Source organism: Bos indicus, chromosome 4, assembly GCF_029378745.1.
Source record: "Bos indicus isolate NIAB-ARS_2022 breed Sahiwal x Tharparkar chromosome 4, NIAB-ARS_B.indTharparkar_mat_pri_1.0, whole genome shotgun sequence".
In the NCBI taxonomy this organism is placed as follows: Eukaryota; Metazoa; Chordata; class Mammalia; order Artiodactyla; family Bovidae; genus Bos; species Bos indicus.
Genome location: NC_091763.1, coordinates 80,586,655 through 80,606,950, shown reverse-complemented (window position 1 = coordinate 80,606,950; position 20,296 = coordinate 80,586,655). Strand labels below are relative to the sequence as shown.

At 40.0% G+C, this 20,296-nt stretch overlaps 1 protein-coding gene across 6 annotated transcripts in view; it reads left to right on the top strand.

The window, feature by feature from the left end:
* Positions 1-20,296, top strand: part of SUGCT (succinyl-CoA:glutarate-CoA transferase) — an 861,197-nt gene that overhangs the window by 642,237 nt on the left and 198,664 nt on the right. For 5 of the 6 annotated variants that reach the window (XR_011566121.1, XM_070787292.1, XM_070787282.1 and 2 more), the window contains one exon: positions 19,615-19,678. Coding sequence is in view for 4 of the 6 variants with exons in the window: in XM_070787292.1 (XP_070643393.1) it covers positions 19,615-19,678 (64 nt within the window). In the remaining 2 variants the exon portion in view is untranslated. Of the gene's footprint in view, positions 1-19,614; positions 19,679-20,296 lie in introns of those variants that run through there. The other variant, XM_070787287.1, reaches the window with a different exon arrangement.

Below are 20,296 nucleotides of genomic sequence, written 5' to 3'. Positions count from 1 at the left end.
TAGGAGTATTTTCTAATATAGATGTAGCACAGTTGGCTTAATAATTCACTGTTTGAAGGATATCTGTGGTGTTTCCAGTTTGGGGCTACAAATAAAGCTCTATGAACATTGAGGTGCAGGCTTTTGTATGAACATAACTTTTACTTTATCAAGAATAAATGCTCAGGCATGCAACTACTGTGTCATATGCAGCTGCACATTTACTTCTTTAAAAACTCCCAAGCTGTTTTCTGCAATCACTGTACCATTTTACTTTCTCATCAGAAATCTATGAGTGATCCAATTTCTCTTTACCAATATTTGAGTCCATGTGTTCTCAGTCACTCAGTCATGTCCAACTGTTTGTGATCCCATGGACTGTAGCCCGCCAAGTTTCTCTGTCCATGGGATTTTCCAGACAAAAATACTGTAGTGAGTTAGCTGCTACTTCCTCCTCTGGGGGGTCTTCCCCACCCGGGGACTGAACCCACGTCTCATGCATCTCTGTCATTGGCAGGTGGATTCTTTACCACTGTGCCACCTGGGAAGCCCTTGCTAATATTTGATGTCACTTTAAGAGTTGTAGCCATTCTGGTAGATACTTAGTAATGTTTCCTTGTGCTTTTAATTTGCATCTCCCTAATGGCTAATGATGTAACAACTTTTCATGTGCTTTGCCATCAGTATATCTTTTTCAATGAAATGTCTGTGCATGTCTTTTGCCTATCTTCTAATTAGATGTTTTTTTTTTTACTGTTAAGTTGCAAGAGTTCTTTTTATATAAATGAGATACTAGTTTCTTTGTCAGATATATTGCTTGCAAGTATTTCTCCTAGTCTTAGCTTTTTCATCCCTTTAAGGTGATCCTTTTTAGAGCAATGTCAAATATTTATTTCTAAGATTTTATAGTTTTAAATTATGTATTGAAGTCCATGATCCACTTTGAGTTAATTTGTGTTTGAGTTATGAGATGAGACTTAGGTTGTGATTCTTTTTTTTTCCCCTTTTTCCCAATTGCTCCAATATAATTTGTTGAGTCTAGCCTTCTTCCACTGCATTTACACCTTTGCCAGATATTATTTGGGAACATCTGTATGGATATATGTCTTGAGCTCTCTATTTTGTCAATTTATGTATTTATCCCTCTGCCAATACCATACTCTCTTAGCAGTGATGTACTATAGAGCAATTATATGGTATAACTTTATGTCATATAGACTGATTCCCTTTCACTTAATTCTTATTTAAGTCTTTCTGGGGCTTTTGTCTTTCCAAATAAATTTTAGAATAAGCTTTTTATAGATTCAAACAACTTTGCTAGGATTTTAGTAAGAATTACATTGAACCTCCTCAAAGATAAATTTGAGAACTGACATCTTTACAATGTTGATTCTTCCTATCCAAGAACATAATATGCTTCCCCATTCATATAAGTCCCCTTTTATTTCTTTATTAGCAAGTGAGTGAAAAAATAAAACCATAATATTTTCAATTTATGTTCCAATGAAGGACTTAAAGCCAGAATATATAAGTAACTCTATGAATCAATGAGAAAAAATAATTAAGCCAATAGAAAACATGCAAATCACTTGAACAAGCATTTCACTGAAGACATATAAATACCTACTGAGCAGAGGAAGTATACTCAACCTTATTGGTAATAGGACACATCACTAGGAACACAGCTAGTGGAGGTGATGGAATTCCAGTTGAGCTATTTCAAATCTGAGAAGATGATGCTGTGAAAGTGCTGCACTCAATATGCCTGCACATTTGAAAGACTCAGCAGTGGCCATAGGACTGAAAAAGGTCAGTTTTCATTCCAATCCCAAAGAAAGGCAATGCCAAAGAATGCTCAAACTACCGCACAATTGCACTCATCTCACACGCTAGTAAAGTAATGCTCAAAATTCTCTAAGCCATACTTCAACAATACGTAAACTGTGAACTTCCAGATGTTCAAGCTGGTTTTAAAAAAGGCAGAGGAACCAGAGATCAAATTGCCAACATCTGGCGGATTATCAAAAAAGCCAGAGTTCCAGAAAAACATCTACTTCTGCTTTATTGACTACACCAAGGCCTTTGACTGTGTGGATCACCACAAACTGGAAAATTCTGAAAGAGATGTGAATACAAGACCACCTGACCTGCCTCCTGAGAAATCTGTATGCAGGTCAAGAAGCAAGTCCAGAAGCAAGTATGCAGGTCCAGTTAGAACTGGACATGGAACAACAGACTAGTTCCAAACCGGGAAAGGAGTATGTCAAGGCTACATATTGTCACCCTGCTTATTTAACTTATATTCAGAGTACATCATATGAAATGCTGGGTTGGATGAAGCACAAGCTGGAATCAAGATGCTGGGAGAATATCAGTAACCTCAGATACCCAGAGGACACCACCCTTATGGCAGAAAGCAAAGAGGAATTGAACAGCCTCTTGTTGAAAGTGAAAGAGGAGAGTGAAAAAGATATCTTTAAACTCAGCATTCAAAAAACGAAGATCATGGCATCTGGTCCCATCACTTCATGGGAAATAGATGGGGAAACAATGGAAACAGTGAAATATTTTATTTTCTTGGGCTGCAAAATCACTGCAGATGGTGACTGCAGCCTGAAATTAAAAGACGCTTGCTCCTTGGAAAGAAAGCTATGGTCAATCTTGGCAGCATATTAAAAAGCAGAGACATTACTTTACCAACAAAGATCCATCTAGTCCAAGCTATGATTTTTTTCAGTAATCTTGTATGGATGTGAAAGTTGGACTATAAAGAGAGCTGAGCACTGAAGAATTAATATGTTTGAACTGTGGTGCTGGAAAAGACTCTTGAGAGTTCCTTGGACTGCAAGGAGATCAAACCAGTCCATCCTAAAGGAAATGAGTCCTGAATATTCATTGGAAAAACTGATGCTGAAGCTGAAACTCCAATACTTTGGCCACCTGATGCGAAGAACTGATTCAGTTTGAAAAGACCCTAATACTGGGAAAGATTGAAGCTGGAAGGAGAAGGGGCGACAGAGGATGAGATGGTTGGATGGCATCACCGACTCAATGAACATGAGTCTGAGTAGGCTCTGGGAGTTGGTGATGGACAGGGAGGCCTGGCGTGCTGCAGTCCATGGGTCACAAAGAGTTGGACAGGACTGAGAGACTAAACTGAACTGAACTGATTGATAACGCAATCAAGGAAATAAAATCTAAAGCCTCAACAAGATAACATCACACAGGGATTAGATTGGGAAAATCTAAAAACTCTGAGGACATCAAGTTTTGCTAAGGATATAAAGCAACTGAAAATAATATTCACTGCTGGTGAGAATGGTTGATAAATCATTTAGAAAAATAAGCTGAAATGTATGTTGCATGAAGAGATGGGTTAAGAGCAGCATTACTTATCATGGTGAAATAACTGGAAACAACAAAAGAGTAGAATGAATTAATAAATTATGATAAGTTTATGTAATGGCATACTTTACATGAATCATCACAATTGGGCCATGGCCACAAGCTTCAAAATTAGATGAATATCACTAATAATGCTGAGAGAAAAAGCAAGTCAGGAAGGGTGCAGACTCATGACTTCACTGATATAAATAGGTGAAAGCAAAGACTAAATTGTTAAGAGATATGTGAATATGGAGTACAGATTTTTTAAAAAAAGGAAATGATAAAAACATTCAGGGAAATGATTATTTGGGGATGGAGAAGGGAGGGATTGGGGCAAACTTAGGACTTTAAACATTTTGTTAATGTTTTGTTTCTTAAGCTGGGTGCATGGGTGGTCATTTGATTAGAACTCAAACTATGATATATATTATAATACCTCTTTGGATGATTAATATTAATATTTTTAATTAGAGAAAAGAGGGGAAGGTCTGTGTCACGTGCATTGTTAGCACCAGAAAAAAGTTAGGTTACAGTAATTGTTTCAAAGGAAATAAGAAAAACAATGTCAGCATTTAAATCTGATTTCCGTTGTGCAAGTAAAGTTAGGCAATTACATGTCAAGTTTTTATGAATTTATATGTTATCTTTGCTCTTTTTTGTGGTCATGGTTTTCAGGAACAGTTGAATTAACTTTTGGCTTGTTAATTTTAAGTTATGCTTTCAGTTATGTAACTTTTCAAATATTTTTTATTGAGCCAGAGTAAAGACTACACTGATAAAATGTACAGTACAATAAATGAGATTATTCCAGTGCTTTTTTTAAACTTCCTATGTGAATATTAAAAATATTCAATATTAAAAATATTGGAAATGGTTTTCTAAGGTTTTCTCAAGAATGTTATGATTATTTTCTTCAAGTGTGGCTAGATTCACTTTACATGTAAATGTGATGCCTATTGTTTTGCTGAATTCCTAGAGTTACCCTTTTCGGGTTTTTTCCATGGTTAATGGCTATGATCCTTGCAGAGCTTCTCAGCATGGCCTCTGGAATGTGCAATATCTAGGAAAGTTTCAAGATCACCTGGAAAACTTCAGGAAACTGAGGGAATTACAACAGAACAATGGAACTTGATAATTACATTCTTAAAAATGAGTATATTTTGGTCAAGAGAACTTTAGGGATTTATTAAAAGCTTCAAACAAGAGTACTCCCTCCATCTCCCCTACCCATACAAAAATGAAACCAAAAGGAGCCACTTACTACTTAAATAAGCAAATATTAATGACTAATATATTTAACTCAATGAAGCCTATAAATACTGTTGAACATCTACCAGATAGTGCCAGATAATGTTCAAAGTACTGAAAATGTAGCAGAAAAATGAACAGATATTGTGTAATAATAAGAGACCAGTGCAACTCACTCCAGTATTCTTGCCTGGAAAATTCCATGGACAGAGGAGCCTGGTGGGCTACGGTCCATGAAGTCGCAGAGTTGGACAGGACTGAGCACATATACACATGCTTCTTAAGGGCAAGGACTTTACTTTTTTCCTGTGGCCCAGTTTTCCCTTAGCACTTAACAAATCACAGCACATTAGTAGGCACTTAATACTTATTATTACTCATTACCATTAATACATTTAACATTTGTTTGTTGCATGAACAAATGTGCCTCAGAGCCACATCAGTCAGTTCAGTTCAGTCGCTCAGTCGTGTCTGACTCTTTGTGACCCCACCAATTGCAGCACGCCAGGCCTCCCTGTCCATCACCAACTCCTGGAGTTCACTCAGACTCAGGTCCATCGAGTCAGTGATGCCATCCACCCATCTCATCCTCTGTTGTCCCCTTCTCCTCCTGCCCCCAATCCCTCCCAGCATCAGAGTCTTTGCCAATGAGTCAACTCTTCGCATGAGGTGGCCAAAGGACTGGAGTTTCAGCTTTAGCATCATTCCTTCCAAAGAAATCCCAGGGCTGATCTCCTTCAGAATGGACTGGTTGGATCTCCTTGCAGTCCAAGGGACTCTCAAGAGTCTTCTCCAACACCACAGTTCAAAAGCATCAATTCTTCGGTGCTCAGCCTTCACAGTCCAACTCTCACATCCATACATGACCACAGGAAAAACCATAGCCTTGACTAGACGGACTTTTGTTGGCAAAGTAATGTCTCTGCTTTGAATATGCTATCTAGGTTGGTCATAGCTTTCCTTCCAAGGAGTAAGCGTCTTTTAATTTCATGGCTGCAGTCACCATCTGCAGTGAGCTGGTCCTTAATGGAACTAGAGTTTGAACCTAGTCTATTGATAATGAAAAACAGATGCCATTTATTCTGAGCTTGGGCTTCCCTTGTGGCTTAGCTGGTAAAGAATCTGCCTGCAATGTGAGAGACCTGGGTTCAATCCCTGGGTTGGGAAAATCCCCTGGAGAAGGGAAAGGTTAGCAGTATTCTGGCCTGGAGAATTCCATGGACTGTATAGTCCATGGAGTCACAAACAGTTGGACATGTCTAAGCGATTTTCACTTCACTTCACTTCATTCTGAGCTTACTCTGTCCAAGACAACATGCTCACTGCTTTGCATTTTTTAACTCACTTAATCCTCACAAACTCCTGAGAAACAAATGTCGTTGTCCTGTTTTGACTGCTGAGGGTTCTGAGCTTCAGAGTACTTAAGTGCCTTGCCCAAGATCACCCTCTAGATCAGTTCAGTTCAGTCGCTCAATCGTGTCTGACTCTTTGTGACCCCATGGACTTTAACACACCAGGCTTCCTGTCCATCACCAACTCCTGAAGCCTATTCAAACTCATGTCCTTCGAGGTGGTGATGCCATCTAACCATCTCATCCTCTGTCATCCCTTTCTCCTCCTACCTTCAATCTTTCTCAGCATCAGGATCTTTCCAATCAGTTGGTTCTTTGCATCAGGTGGAAAAATATTGAAGTTTCAGCTTCAGCATCAGTCCTTCTAATGAATATTCAGAACTGATTTCCTTTAGGAATGACAGGTTGGATCTCCTTGCAGTCCAAGGGACTCTCAAGAGTCTTTTCCAACACCACAGTTCAAAAGCATCAATTCTTCAGCTCTAGCTTTGTGGGTAAAGTAATGTCTCTGCTTTTTAATATACTGTATAGGTTGGTCATAGCTTTTCTTCCAAGGAGCAAGAGCCTTTTAATGTCATGGCTGCAGTTACCATCTGCAGTGATTTTGGAGCTCCCCCTCCAAAAAAAAAAAAAAAAATCAAAAATCTCTGACTGTTCCTTTGTTTCCCCATCTATTTGAAAGAAGTGATGGAACCGGGTGCCATGATCTTAGTTTTCTGAATGTTGACTTTTAAGCCAACTTTTTCACTCTCCTCTTTCACTTTCATCAAGAGGCTCTTTAGTTCTTCTTCGCTTTCTGCCATAAGGATGGTGTCATCTGAACATCTGAGGTTATTGATATTTTTCCCAGCAATCTTGATTCCAGCTTGTGCTTCATCTAGCCCGGCATTTCACATGAGGTACTCTGCATATAAGTTAAATAAACAGGGTGACAATATGCAGCCTTGGCATACTCCTTTTCCTATTTGGAACCAGTCTGTTGTTCCATGTCCAGTTCTAACTGTTGCTTCTTGACCTGCATACAGATTTCTTAGGAGGCAGGTCAGGTGGTCTGGTATTCACATCTCTTTCAGAATTTTCCACAGTTTGTTGTGATCCACACAGTCAAAGGCTTTGGTGTAGTCAATAAAGCAGAAGTAGATGTTTTTCTGGAACTCTCTGGCTTTTTTGATGATCTGGTGGATTTTGGCAATTTAATCTCTGGTTCCTCTGCTTTTTCTAAATCCAGCTCCAACATCTGGAAGTTCACGGTTCACATACTGTTGAAGCCTGGCTTGGAGAATTTTGAGAATTACATTGCTAGCGTGTGAGATGAGTGTAATTTGTGGTAGTTTGAACATTCTTTGGCATTGTCTTTCTTTGGGATTGGAATGAAAACTGACCTTTTCCAGTCCTGTGGCCACTACTGAGTTTTCCAAATTTGCTGGCATATTGAGTGCATCACTTTCACAGCATTCTTTTAGGATTTGAAATAGTCAACTGCAATTCCATCACCTCCACTAGCTTTGTTCATAGTGATACTTTTTAAGGCGCACTTGACTTCGCATTCCAGGATGTCTGGCTCTAGGTGAGTGATCACAGCATCGTGGTTATCTGGGTCATGAAAATCTTTTTTGTACAGTTCTTCTGTGTATTCTTGACACCTCTTCTTAATATCTTCTGCTTCTGTTAGCTCCATACCATTTCTGTCCTTTATTGAGCCCATCTTTGCATGAAATGTTTTCTTGGTATCTCTGATTTTCTTGAAGAGGTCTCTAGTTTTTCCCATTCTGTTGTTTTCCTCTGTTTATTTGCACAGATAGCTGAGGAAGGCTTTCTCGTCTCCCCTTGCTGTTCTTTGGAACTCTGCATTGAAATGGGGATATCTTTCCTTTTCTCCTTTGCCTTTAGCTTATCTTCTTTTCTCAGCTATTTTTAAGGCCTACTCAGACAACCATTTTGTCTTTTTGCATTTCTTTTTCTTGCAGATGGTCTTGATCACTGCCTTCTGTACAATGTCTCGAACCTCCATCCATAGTTCTTCAGGCACTCTGTCTGTCATATCTAATCCCTTGTATCTATTTGTCACTTTCACTGTATAATTGTAAGGGATTTGATATTGGTCATACCTGAATAGTCTAGGGGTCTTCCCTACTTTCTTCAATTTAAGTCTGAATTTGGAAATAAGGAGTTCATGATCTGAGCCACAGTCAGCTCCTGGTCTTGTTTTTGCTGACTGTATAGAACTTCTCCATCTTTGGCTGCAAAGAATATAATCCATCCGATTTCAGTATTGACCATCTGGTGATGTCCATATGTAGAGTCTTCTCTTATGTTTTTGGAAGAGGATGTTTGCTATGACCAGTGCATTCTCTTGGCAAAACTCTGCTAACCTTTGACCAGCTTTGTTTTGTACTCCAAGGCCAAATTTGCCCGTTACTCCAGATAGCTCTTGACTTCCTACTTTTGCATTCCTGTCCCCTATAATGAAAAGGACATCTTTTGGGGTGTTAGTTCTAGAAGGTCTTGTAGGTCTTCATAGAACCATTCAACTTCAGCTTCTTCAGCATTACTGGTCAGGGCATAGACTTAGATTACTGTGATATTGAATGGTTTGTCTTGGAAATGAACAGAGATAATTCTGTCACTTTTGAGATTGCATCCAAATACTGCATTTCAGAGTCTTTTGTTGACTATTATGGCTACTCTATTTCTTCTAAGGGATTCTTGCCTGCAGTAGTAGATATAATGGTCATCTGAGTTAAATTCACCCATTCCAGTCCATTTTAGTTCACTGATTCCTAAAATGTTGATGTTCATTCACTCTTGGCATCTCCTGTTTGATCACTTCCAATTTGCCTTGATTCATGGACCTAACATTCCTGGTTCCTACGCAATATTGCTCTCACAGCATCAGAGTTTACTTCTATCACCTGTCACATCCACAATGGGGTGTGTTTTTGCTTTGATTCCATCTCTTCATTCTTTATGGAGTTATTTCTCCAGTCTTCTCCAGTAGCATATTGAGCACCTACCAACCTGGGGAGGAAGTTCATCTTTCCGTGTCGTACCTTTTTGCCTTTTCACACTGTTCATGGGGTTCTCAAGGCAAGAATACTGAAGTGGTTCGCCATTTGCTTCTCCAGTGGACCACATTTTGTCAGAACTCTCTGCCATGACCCGTCTGTCTTGGGGGGCCCTACACAGTATGGCTCATAGTTTCATTGAACTAGACAAGGCTGTGGTTTGTGTCATCAGTTTGGTTAGTGATCTCCCTCAAAATCTCAGCCAGGCCCAGACCACAATGCTTCCTCTTTCCACAACCTTTGTCTCTATGGGAGCCAGAATATCCTTGGATACCTAGAAGGGAGCAATTCAGTGTATTCATTAATTGGGCTGCATGGTGTCAGGCAATCCATTTGAATGATTCCCCCTCACCCATTAAATTGACTAATTTATTTCACAGAATTGACCACATCAGCTAGTTATTTTAATGATAAATCAAATGATGCTTTTCTACTTTTTCTTTTAGTAAGTCTCCAACTGATGGAGTCAGTTTAGGGTCAGACATACCGACATTATAATCTAAAGTCAGATACTTATTAATTTATAAAATCTTGGGAGTATTTTGTTTAACCACTTTAGGCTTTCATCATGGTATTAGTAGAAATGCAGGCAATAGCAATTCTTATCTAGTTAATTAATCCTCTCACTAGGAGGATTAAATGGAGGTAACTAGTTCCTGACACAGTGTCTGACCCTTGAGTTTTGTTGAGCAAAAGCTGCTGTTGTTATATGTATCGTTGTAATTAACCTTATGCTTTATTTCAATATCATCTTTGTTCTGTGACTTTCACTGACCTCCTTGACCTACATCTTTTCCTTTCCTTCCAAGATATACACAGTTACTTACTTTTGCTCATTGGATATTACTCCTTCATTATGGAATGGAAACTGTGTTGTAAAAAATTGGCTCAGGTCTCTTTTTGCCTACCTTCTAAATATAGGCACTTTGAATGCCAGTTCATTAATCCTTTTACTCTCAGCTCTTTCATGAATGGATAGATTGTTTCTCTTTTGGGCATCTTTGTTAATGTCATTGATGGTATTACATTGATTTTTGATAAGGTCTTTTACACATATCCTTTGTGTCCATCCTTTGATGCTTTTGAACTGTGGTGTTGAAGAAGACTCTTGAGAGTCCCTTGAACTGCAAAGAGATCCAACCACTCCATCCTAAAGGAAATCAGTCTTGAATATTCATTGGAAGGACTAATGCTGAAGCTGAAACTCCAATACTTTGGCCACCTGATGTGAAGAATGGACTCATTTGAAAAGACGCTGATGCTGGGAAAGATTGAAGGTGGGAAGAGAAGGGGATGATAGAGGATGAGATGGTTGGATGGCATCACCAACTCAATGGACATAAGTTTGGGTAAACTCTGGGAGTTGGTGATGGACAGGGAGGCCTGCCATACTGCAGTCCATGGGGTTGCAAAGAGTCGGACACGACTGAGCAACTGAACTGAACTTTGTGTTCATCAGTTAATAACAATACTCTATCTCTATCTTTTTATTTGTATATGGCTTGCTAATTCTACTCTTGACTCAGATCCCTTGCTTTTCCTAGAGATTTTCACTGCTTATATGTGTGTGTGTCAGGGTCACTCATTCGTGTCCGGCTGTTGTGATTCCATGGACTGTAGCCTTCTAGGCTCCTCTTTTCATGGCATTCTCTAGGCAAGAATACCAGAGTGAGTTGCCATTCCCTTCTCCACACTGCTTATATAGTGGATATTGATTTTTGTGTTATGGTTTTTTTCCCCCTATTTTTTCCTTGCTAGTACTATATTATAGACTTTTTTCTGCCCTTCCTACTATAGGACTTTATTAAAAGACTTTATTACTTAAACTTTTATTTCCCACATGGCTTTAAGGTATACATTTTACTCTTTCCCCCCATCATTAATACATTACCATTTGACTCTATCATTAGGCTGTCAATCTGTAAAACTCTTGAGGAAGAATGAGAGACCTTATTTTAAATAGGCCTGATACTTTGCGAGAGAGATTGGTGCACTGTCTACAATTCTATTCTTATCAAGAAGAGGCTTTTGAAATTTCAAAGAAGAAATTCAATTTTGAAGAGCTACCAAACCATGAAGGATTGAAGGAAGATAAAATAAGTTAAAGGAAGGACAAAGTACACATCAGAATTCTCGGGAAGGTCCTTCACCTTAGTTTAAAATAACTCATTATGCAACAAAGAATATCCTGAGTGGCCAGACTGAGGTTCCAGGCATGAAATTTCCTTCAAGGAAAATGGCAGTTGAAGTTCCCTAAGGCTGAGGCTCCCATTACGTTGTTAGTGGTCAGAAAAGAAAACACTTTACATTTGAATTTCTTGGTTAAGATAATAGAGATCAGGGTGCTGCCTTTGGATGAGAGAAGGAAAAGGAGATATTTAGTAAGGATTACAAAAGAAATGTTATACAAATGGTAGCAAGTGGCAGTTCCTGCATTTCTGGTGAAGTTTACTGGGACCTAAGTCTAAAGTGCAGCAGCAGAGAGTTCTGTTAAAATCCAGACAGGCTGCCTGGATCCTGAGGTTCTCAAATATGTTATTGAACAGAGCAGGACTCGCCTCACAAACAAGGCTGGAGAGTTGCCAAACATTCAGAGTCAGCAGGCAGAGTTTCTAGGGATGGCACTGCCACAGTCTCAGTTGTTCTGAGATTACCTGACCTGATTCACAAAGCAAGTCGATGGAATTCGCTGGACCTCTGATTTCACATTTTATAGGTAGGTGGCCACCAAGCAGGGGAATAAGTCAGTTCTTTCTGAAAATGGGGGCTTGGAGTAGCCCATTTACCTCATAATTGTACAAACACTCCAGCAAATTAGAAATGGAATTACCTTGCTTTGCAAACATAAGAAGAATTTGTATTTCTGCTTTAAATCGAACAATTTTCAATGCAAAGGAATTGATCCAGTTCGATAAGAAATTTTCATATTGGGAATGTCACATATAGGCATCAGTGGGGGAAGAACTAAAAGGAGTACACTCCTTAAGCTGCTTTCATGCAAAACTTCAGTCAGCTGCTAGCTTCTGCTTTGCAAAACTTTGACATCTGTCCCTTGACCTTTACCAGCTACCCTTTCACGTTTGATACTTCACGTTTGCTACATGATTAAAATTCAGCGTTAATTAATTTTAACACTATCAGTTAAGTTATATTTAGCTAAGAACACTCACTTTTGTCTTTTGTGAGTAGCACTGCAGTATTATTACAAAGAGGTAGTCAGGAGGGCAACAGAGATACGAGAAGAGAAGAATGATTCAGTGTGCAGATAATTGTTTCAAGTGAAATTTAGCGTGGTATTTTTGTTCCTGTCCTCAGTAGAACTGAGATTTAGCACCTCGAGTTGGCATTTAGCCCCCACCCCCACAAAGGAGGAGGCTGTGCTGGGCGGGTGCTGAGAATGAGCCTCACCAGAATGAAATTATAGCACAGTTCTAACACTGGCAAGAATTTTCTCTGGCCAGCTCTCGGCTGCAAAGCTGGTGATGCCAAAAGAAAGGCAAGGCATTCCTAGAAAGGATCTCCTTCTGGCATTGGCTTCACCCTTAATGAGGAGGTTTGACATGGTCATTTAAAAAGCATCATTCCCAAAGTGGCAACCATTCCCAAAGAAAACACTGGAAGCCAGAATATTTAGCCACAGAAGGGTTATAGTTCTCACCTTAAAAAGTCACCCAGGAGGTTGTCTTCTTGATAGCTTATTCCATAATGCAACCAATAAGCTCACTAAAAACGGATTAAACTAAGGAAATTTGTCCTCTCTCCCTGACTTTTCCAAGTGAGAAAACTCTTTTTTGGCTTTGTTGGGGCTTTGTTGCATTACAGGGCTTTCTCTAGTCCCAGGGCGTGGGGGCTTCTCTCCAGTTGCAGCGCGCAGCTTCTCTAGTTGAAGTGTGTAGCGCAAGGGCTTATTGCAGTCAGTGGGCTTCTCTAGTTGTGGCACTCAGGCTTGGTTGCCTCTAAGTATGTGGGATCTTAGTTCCCCAACCAGGGATTGAACCTGAGTCTCCTGCACTGGAAGGTGGATTCTTAACCACTGGACCACCAGGGGAGTCCCAGAAAACATTTTTATTAGTTTATTTATTTCATGCTTTTTTGCTCTGTGGAAAGATAGTCCATAATAAAGATAGGGATATGCAAATCTTGCTTTAACCTGAAGCTCAAAATGCTGTAGAACTATTACAACTACTACTCTTTAGGATATTAGTGTGAAATTGTGGTCCATAAGTTCACTGGGCCACTGCAATACTTCTGCCCTTTTTGTTGTTGTCATTCAGTTGCCGAGTCGTGTCTGACTCTGCGATCCCAGGGACTGCAGCATGCCAGGCTTCCCTATCCTTCACCATCTCCTGGAGCTTGCTCAGACTCAATGTCCATTGAGTCAGTGATGCCATCCAACCATCTTGTCCTCTGTCGTCCCTTTCTCCTCCCTGACCTCAATCTTCCCCAGCATCAGGGTCTTTTCTAATGAGTTGGCTCTTTGCATCAGGTGGCCAAAGTATTGGAGCTTCAGCATCAGTCCTTATAATGAATAGTCATGATTGATTTCTTTTAGGATTGACTAGTTTGATCTCCTTGCAGTCCAAGGGGCTCTCGAGAGTCTTCTCCAGCACCACAGTTCAAAGCATCTGCCCTTTAGATCCAAGTACAGAATAGCACAAGAGAAGCTCTGCTCCTGGTAGACAGTGCAGGTGAAGACAGCACTCCGTATGTAATTCACCCATATGTGTCTCAATAAGATGCAGTGATAGCAATAATAAACTGAATTTGGGGGTTCTTTGATGCAGTATACACAGGCTGCCGCCAACTGGTAAAGACCTAACTTACAAAAACAACTTCGTAGCATTTTCATTTGTGTATGACACAATATGTTTCCTCAACAAGAGTTAATTAATTATATAATTCAACTTTTGTGTTCTAGAATCTAGTTCCATGCCCTCATCACATCTTCTACCCACAACTGGAGGACACTTGATCTCTGGCAGCTTTTGTTTTCCTGCCCACTCAGGGGGAAAAATGACAGCCTCTCTGTGCCAAGGATTTAAGTAGCTCTGTTTTAGTAGCCAAGTGTGATTGTTTTTGTTCAGTCGCTAAGTTGTGTCTGACTCTTTGCAATTCCATGGACTGCAGCATGACAGGCTCCTCTGTACTCCACTATCTCCCAGAGCTCACTCAAATTCATGTCCATTGAATTGGTTATCTAACCATCTCATTGGCTATCTAACCATCTCATCTTCTGTTGTTCCCTTCTCCTCCTGACTTCAATCTTTCCCAGCATCAGGGCCTTTTCAAGTGAGTTGGCTCCTCACATCAGGTGGCCAAAGTATTGGAGATTCAGCTTCAGCATCAGTCCTTCCAATGAATATTCAGAGTTCATTTCCTTTAGGATTGACTGGTTTGATCTCCATGCTATCCAAGGGACTCTCAAAAGTCTTCTTTAGCACCACAATTTGAAAGCATCAATTCTTCAGCACTCAGTCTTCTTTATGGTCCAACTCTCACATCTATATATGTACTGGAAAAATGATAGCTTTGACTGTATGGTCCTTTGTCATCAAAGTAATGTCTCTGAATTTTAATACACTGTATAGGTTTGTCATAGCTTTTCTGCCAAGGAGCAAGTGTCAGTTAAATTCATGCCTGCAGTCACCATCTACAGTAATTTTGGAGCCCAAGAAAATAAAATTTGTCACTGCTTCCACTTTTCCCCCTTCTAATTGCCATCAAATGATGTGAGTGGATGCCTTGACATTAGGTTTTTCTAATTTTAAGTTTAAAGCCAGTTTTTTCACTCTTCTCTTTCACACTGATTGAGATTCTCTTTAGTTCCTCTTCATTTTCTGACGTTAGAGTAATATCATCTGCATATCTGAGGTTGTTGATATTTCTCCTGGCAATCTTGATTCCAGTTTGTGATTCATCCAGCCCAGTGTTTCACATGCTGTACTCTGCCTGTAAGTTAAGTAAGCAGGGTGGCAATATACAGACTTCTCTTCCTCCTTTCCCACTTTTGAAACAGTCCATTGTTCCATGTAAAGTTCTAACTGTTGCTTCTTGACCTGCATACAGGTTTCTTAGGAGACAGGTGAGGTAGTCTGGCATTCTATCTCTTTAAGAATTTTCCATGTTTGTTGTGATCCACAGAGTCAAAGGCTTTCAGTTCAGTTCAGTTGCTCAGTCATGTCCGACTCTTTGCAACCTCATGAATCGCAGCACGCCAGGCCTCCCTGTCCATCACCATCTCACGGAGTTCACTCAAACTCATGTCCATAGAGTCAGTGATGCCATCTAGCCATCTCATCCTCTGTCATCCCCTTTTCCTCCTGCCCCCGATCCCTCCCAGCATCAGAGTCTTTTCCAATGAGTCAGTTCTTCGCATGAGGTGGCCAAGTATTGGAGTTTCAGCTTTAGCATCATTCCTTCCAAAGAACACCCAGGGCAGATCTCCTTTAGAATGGACTGGTTGGATCTCCTTGCAGTCCAAGGGACTCTCAAGAGTCTTCTCCAACACCACAGTTCAAAAGCATCAATTCTTCGGTGCTCAGCCTTCTTCACAGTCCAACTCTTACATCCATACATGACCACTGGAAAAACCATAGCCTTGACTAGACGGACCTTTGTTGGCAAAGTAATGTCTCTGCTTTTGAATATTCTATCTAGGTTGGTCATAACTTTCCTTCCAAGGAGTAAGCGTCTTTTAATTTCATGGCTGCAGTCACCATCTGTAGTGATTTTGGAACGCAAAAAGATAAAGTCTGACACTGTTTCCACTGTTTCCCCATCTATTTCCCATGAAGTGATGGGACCAGATGCCATGATCCTCGTTTTCTGAATGTTGAGCTTTAAGCCAACGTTTTCACTCTCCACTTTCACTTTCATAAAGAGGCTTTTTAGTTCCTCTTCACTTTCTGCCATAAGGGTGATGTCATCTGCATATCTGAGGTTATTGATATTTCTCCCGGCAATCTTGATTTCAGCTGGTGCTTCTTCCAGCCCAGCGTTTCTCATGATGTACTCTGCATAGAAGTTAAATAAGCAGGGTGACAATATACAGCCTTGACATACTCCTTTTCCTATTTGATACTAGTCTGTTGTTCCATATCCAGTTCTAACTGTTGCTTCCTGACCTGCATATAGGTTTCTCAAGAGGCAGGTCAGGTGGTCTGGTATTCCCATCTCTTTCAGAATTTTCCACAGTTGATTGTGATCCACACAGTCAAATGCTTTGGCATAGTCAATAAAACAGAAATAGATGTTTTTTCTGGAACTCTCTTGCTTTTTTGATAATCCAGCGGATGTTGGCAATTTGATCTCTGGTTCCTCTGCCTTTTCTAAAACCAGCTTGAACATCTGGAAGATCGTAGTCAATGAAGCAGAATTAGATGTTTTTCTGGAATTCCCTTGCTTTCTCCATGATCCAGTGAATATTGGCAATTTGATTTCTGGTTCCTCTGCCTTTCTAAACTCAACTTGCACATCTGGAATTTTTGGTTCAAGTACTGCTGAAGCCAAGCTTGAAGGATTTTGAGCAGAATCTTGCTAGAATGCGAAATGAATTTAATTACCTGGTAGTCTGAACGTTCTTTGGCATTGCCCTTCTTTGAGATTGGAAAACTGACCTTTTCCAGTCCTATAGCCACTGATGTTTTTCAAAATTTGCTGCCATATTGAATGTAGTGCTTTTATAGCATCTTTTAGGGTTTGAAATAGCTCAACTGGAATTCTGTCACCTTTACTAGCTTTGTTTGTAGTAATGCTTCCTAAGACCCAGTTTACTTTACCCTCCAGAATGGCTCTGAGTTGACCACACCATCGTTGTTATTTGGGTCATTGAGACTTTTTGGTATATTTCTTTTGTGTTTTCTTGCCACTTCTTCTTTATCTCTTCTCTTCTGCCGGGTCCTTTCCATTCCTGTCCTTTATCATGCCCATCCTTGCATGAAATGTTCCCTTGATAGCTCCACTTTTCTTGAAGAGCTCTCTAGTCTTTCCCATTCTGTTTTTTCCACATTCTTCATTCAAGAAGGCTTTATCTCTCTTTGCTATTCCCTTGAACTCTACTTTGAGTATATCTTGCCCTTTCTCCTTTGCCTTTCACTTTTCTTCGTCCCTCAGCTATTTATGAAGACTCCAAGAAAACCACTTTGTCTTCTTGCATTCTTTCTTCTTTGGGATGGTTTTGGTCACTGCCTCTTGTACAATGTTATGAACTTCTGTCCATAGTTCTTCAGACACTGTCTAGCAGATCTAATCCCTTGAATCTATTTGTCTCCTTCACTGTATAATCATAATAGATTTGATCTAGGTCATACCTGAATGGCTTAGTGGTTTTCCCTATTTCCTTAAATTTAAACCTGAATTTTCCAATAAGGAGCTGATGATCTGAGTCATGGTCAGCTCCAGCTCTTGTTTTTGCTAACTGTATAGAGCTTTTCCATCTTTGGTTGTAAAGGACATAATCAACCTGATTTTGGTTTTGACCATCTGGTGATATCCATGTGTAGAGTCATTTCTTGGATTGTTGGGAAAGGGTGTTTGCTAAAACTGTGAGCTTTTGCCCTGCTTCATTTTGAACTCCAAAGCCAAACTTGCATATTATTCAGGGTATCTCTTGACTTCCTTCTTCTGCATTCCAATCCCCTATGATGAAAAAGATATCTTTTTTTTTTTTTTAATTTTGCTGTTAGTTCTAGAAGATGTTGTAGGCCTTCATGAAACCAGTCAACTTCAGCTTCTTTGGCATCAGTGGTTGGGGCATAAACTTGGATTACTGTGATGCTGAATGGTTTGCCTTGGAAACAAACTGAGATCATTCTGTCATTTTTGAGACTGTGCCTGAGTACTGCATTTCAGACTTTTGTTGACTATGAGAGCTACTCCATTTCTTCTAAGTAATTCTTGACCACAGTAGTAGATATAACTGTCATCTGAATTAAAGTAGCCCATTTATGTCCATTTTAGTTCACTGATTCCTAAGTTGCTGATGTTCGATCTTGCCATCTCCTACTTGACTATGTCCAATTTACCTTGATTTGTGGACCTAACATTCCAGGTTCCTATGCAATACTGTTCTTTACAGCACTGAACCTTACTTTCACCACAGACACTTCCACAACTGAGTGTTATTTCCACTTTGGTCCAGCTGCTTCATTCTTTCTGGAACTATATGTAATTGCCTTTTGCTATTCCCCAGTAGCATATTGGATACCTTCCAACCCAGGGGAGTCATCTTCTGGTGTCATATCTTTCTGCCTTTTCATACTGTTCATAGGGTTCTTGTGGCAAGAATACTTGCAATTTCCTCCTCCAGTGGACCAGGTTTTGTCAGAACTCTTCGCTATGATCTGACCTGTCTGTCTTGGATGATCCTGCAGGGCATGGCTCATAGCTTCATTGAATTATGCAAGTCCCTTCGCCACAATAGGCTGTGATCCATGAAGGGGAGTAGCCAAATGATTCAGCATCAAGCCACCTTTCTGCTGGTTGGGCTCTGATAGAACACCCCTGTCCTAGTAACTGCCTTGACTCTTAACCCTGAGGTCAAGTCTACTTTGTTTTCTGGATGTGTGCTGTGCTAAGTCGCTTCAGTCATGTCTGACTCTTTGCAACCTATGAACTGTAGTCCACCAGGCTCTGTCCTTGGGATTCTCTAGTTAAGAATACTGGAGTTGATTGCCATGCCCTCCTCCAGGGGATTTTCCCTACCCAGGGGTTGACCCTGCTTCTCTTATGTCTCCTGCATTGACAGATGGGTGCTTTACTACTAGTGCCATCTGGGAAGACCCACTTTCTTGATGAGACACCAAATACCTATCTTGGTCCAGTGCATGAGAATGAATCAGTCCTCCAGGATGGGGTTTCTGGCTTTTTTTCTCAGTTGCCCTAGTTTTCTCAGTTTGTCCTAGTTATAAAACCTGGTCTTATCAGTAAGGTCTTGTGACCACTGAGAACATCTTTGGTTTCAGTCTCCTGCTCAGGCCTCTGACTAGGGTCTACTCTAACCTGGGCTCCCTATCAGCTGGCTCTGCTCATGGCTTGTCACAGTGGCTTTGATTTGTCCACTTTATGTAGTCCCTGGGCCTCCTGGATATTCCGGTTCACCTTTCAAACTGGACTGACTGCCCACACCTTCCACTGAAGAAATTTCTAGGAGCACATATGTACTACAGTAGGCTCCTCTGTTTCAGGTCCTGGGTCCTCTCATATTCTGTCTTTCTGCAGTTGACCTTGGTCCAATCCTGCTTGAGGTCATGGAGGAATAGGCTGAGCTTTAATATATAGAGGATCAAAAATAGATGAAAGGGGGGAATCACACCCTGTATTTAAGAGCAAATAACATTTTTAAGACTAAGAAGACTATAAAAATGAAGTTGGCTAGCCCTTGAGTCTTCTAATTCTTTTTGGCTTCACTTGGTTTAATATAAAATGGAAACATTTTAACCTCAAATACTTTCAAATTAATATTTCAAAAATCTCTGTTTTGTAATCATTTTTTCAATGGATTGAATAGGTATCTTTCCACATCCCTTGAGATTGAAGATAAATTTACTTTGTAAGTTATTTTTCTCTCTTTTTTTACATTTTAGGTGTTACACAATGACCTCATTATGGAGATGAAGCATCCAACTGTGGGGAAAATATCAGTCCCAGGTTTGAAAATCTTTATTTTTCTTAACTCCTTTCTTCATAAATTTATTCCGTGTGCTGATATCTGTATGTAACTTATGATCCTCCAAACAGCTTGTAAAGACATTATCCAGATTTTTTATTTTTGATAAAAGGGGAATCCTAGAATCATACCCACAAGCATGTTTGCTAAGGCTATAGGCTTGTGTCTTCACTCTGATTGTCTGGGTGACAAAAATTGCTTGTGTTATGTAACTCCATTCTGTGGAATCATGGACTCACGTAAGTGTCGTATATCACTGCCAACAAATAGATGGCGATAGATGTGGAAAATATTATCAAATTGTACTTGGCTCATATGAGAATGAGAAAGCAAGCCAGTCACCATAGAGGCGGTGTCCAAGCAAGGCCAGGTTATTTTTTTTTTTTTTTTTCCCATACTATGGTTTAGTGTATGGATCTTAGCTTTGTTGAGATCAAAAAACCAAATGCTTTCAGTAAGTCCAGAATATATTGAATTTGTAGAAGTTGACTTATACCCAACAGACTCACTGAAGACATTTTGGCCTTAAGGTAAATGGACAAGTTTTTCAGGTCCAGGGAGTGTTTTTCCAGTAGCCGGAAGCCTCAGGCCTAACTCTG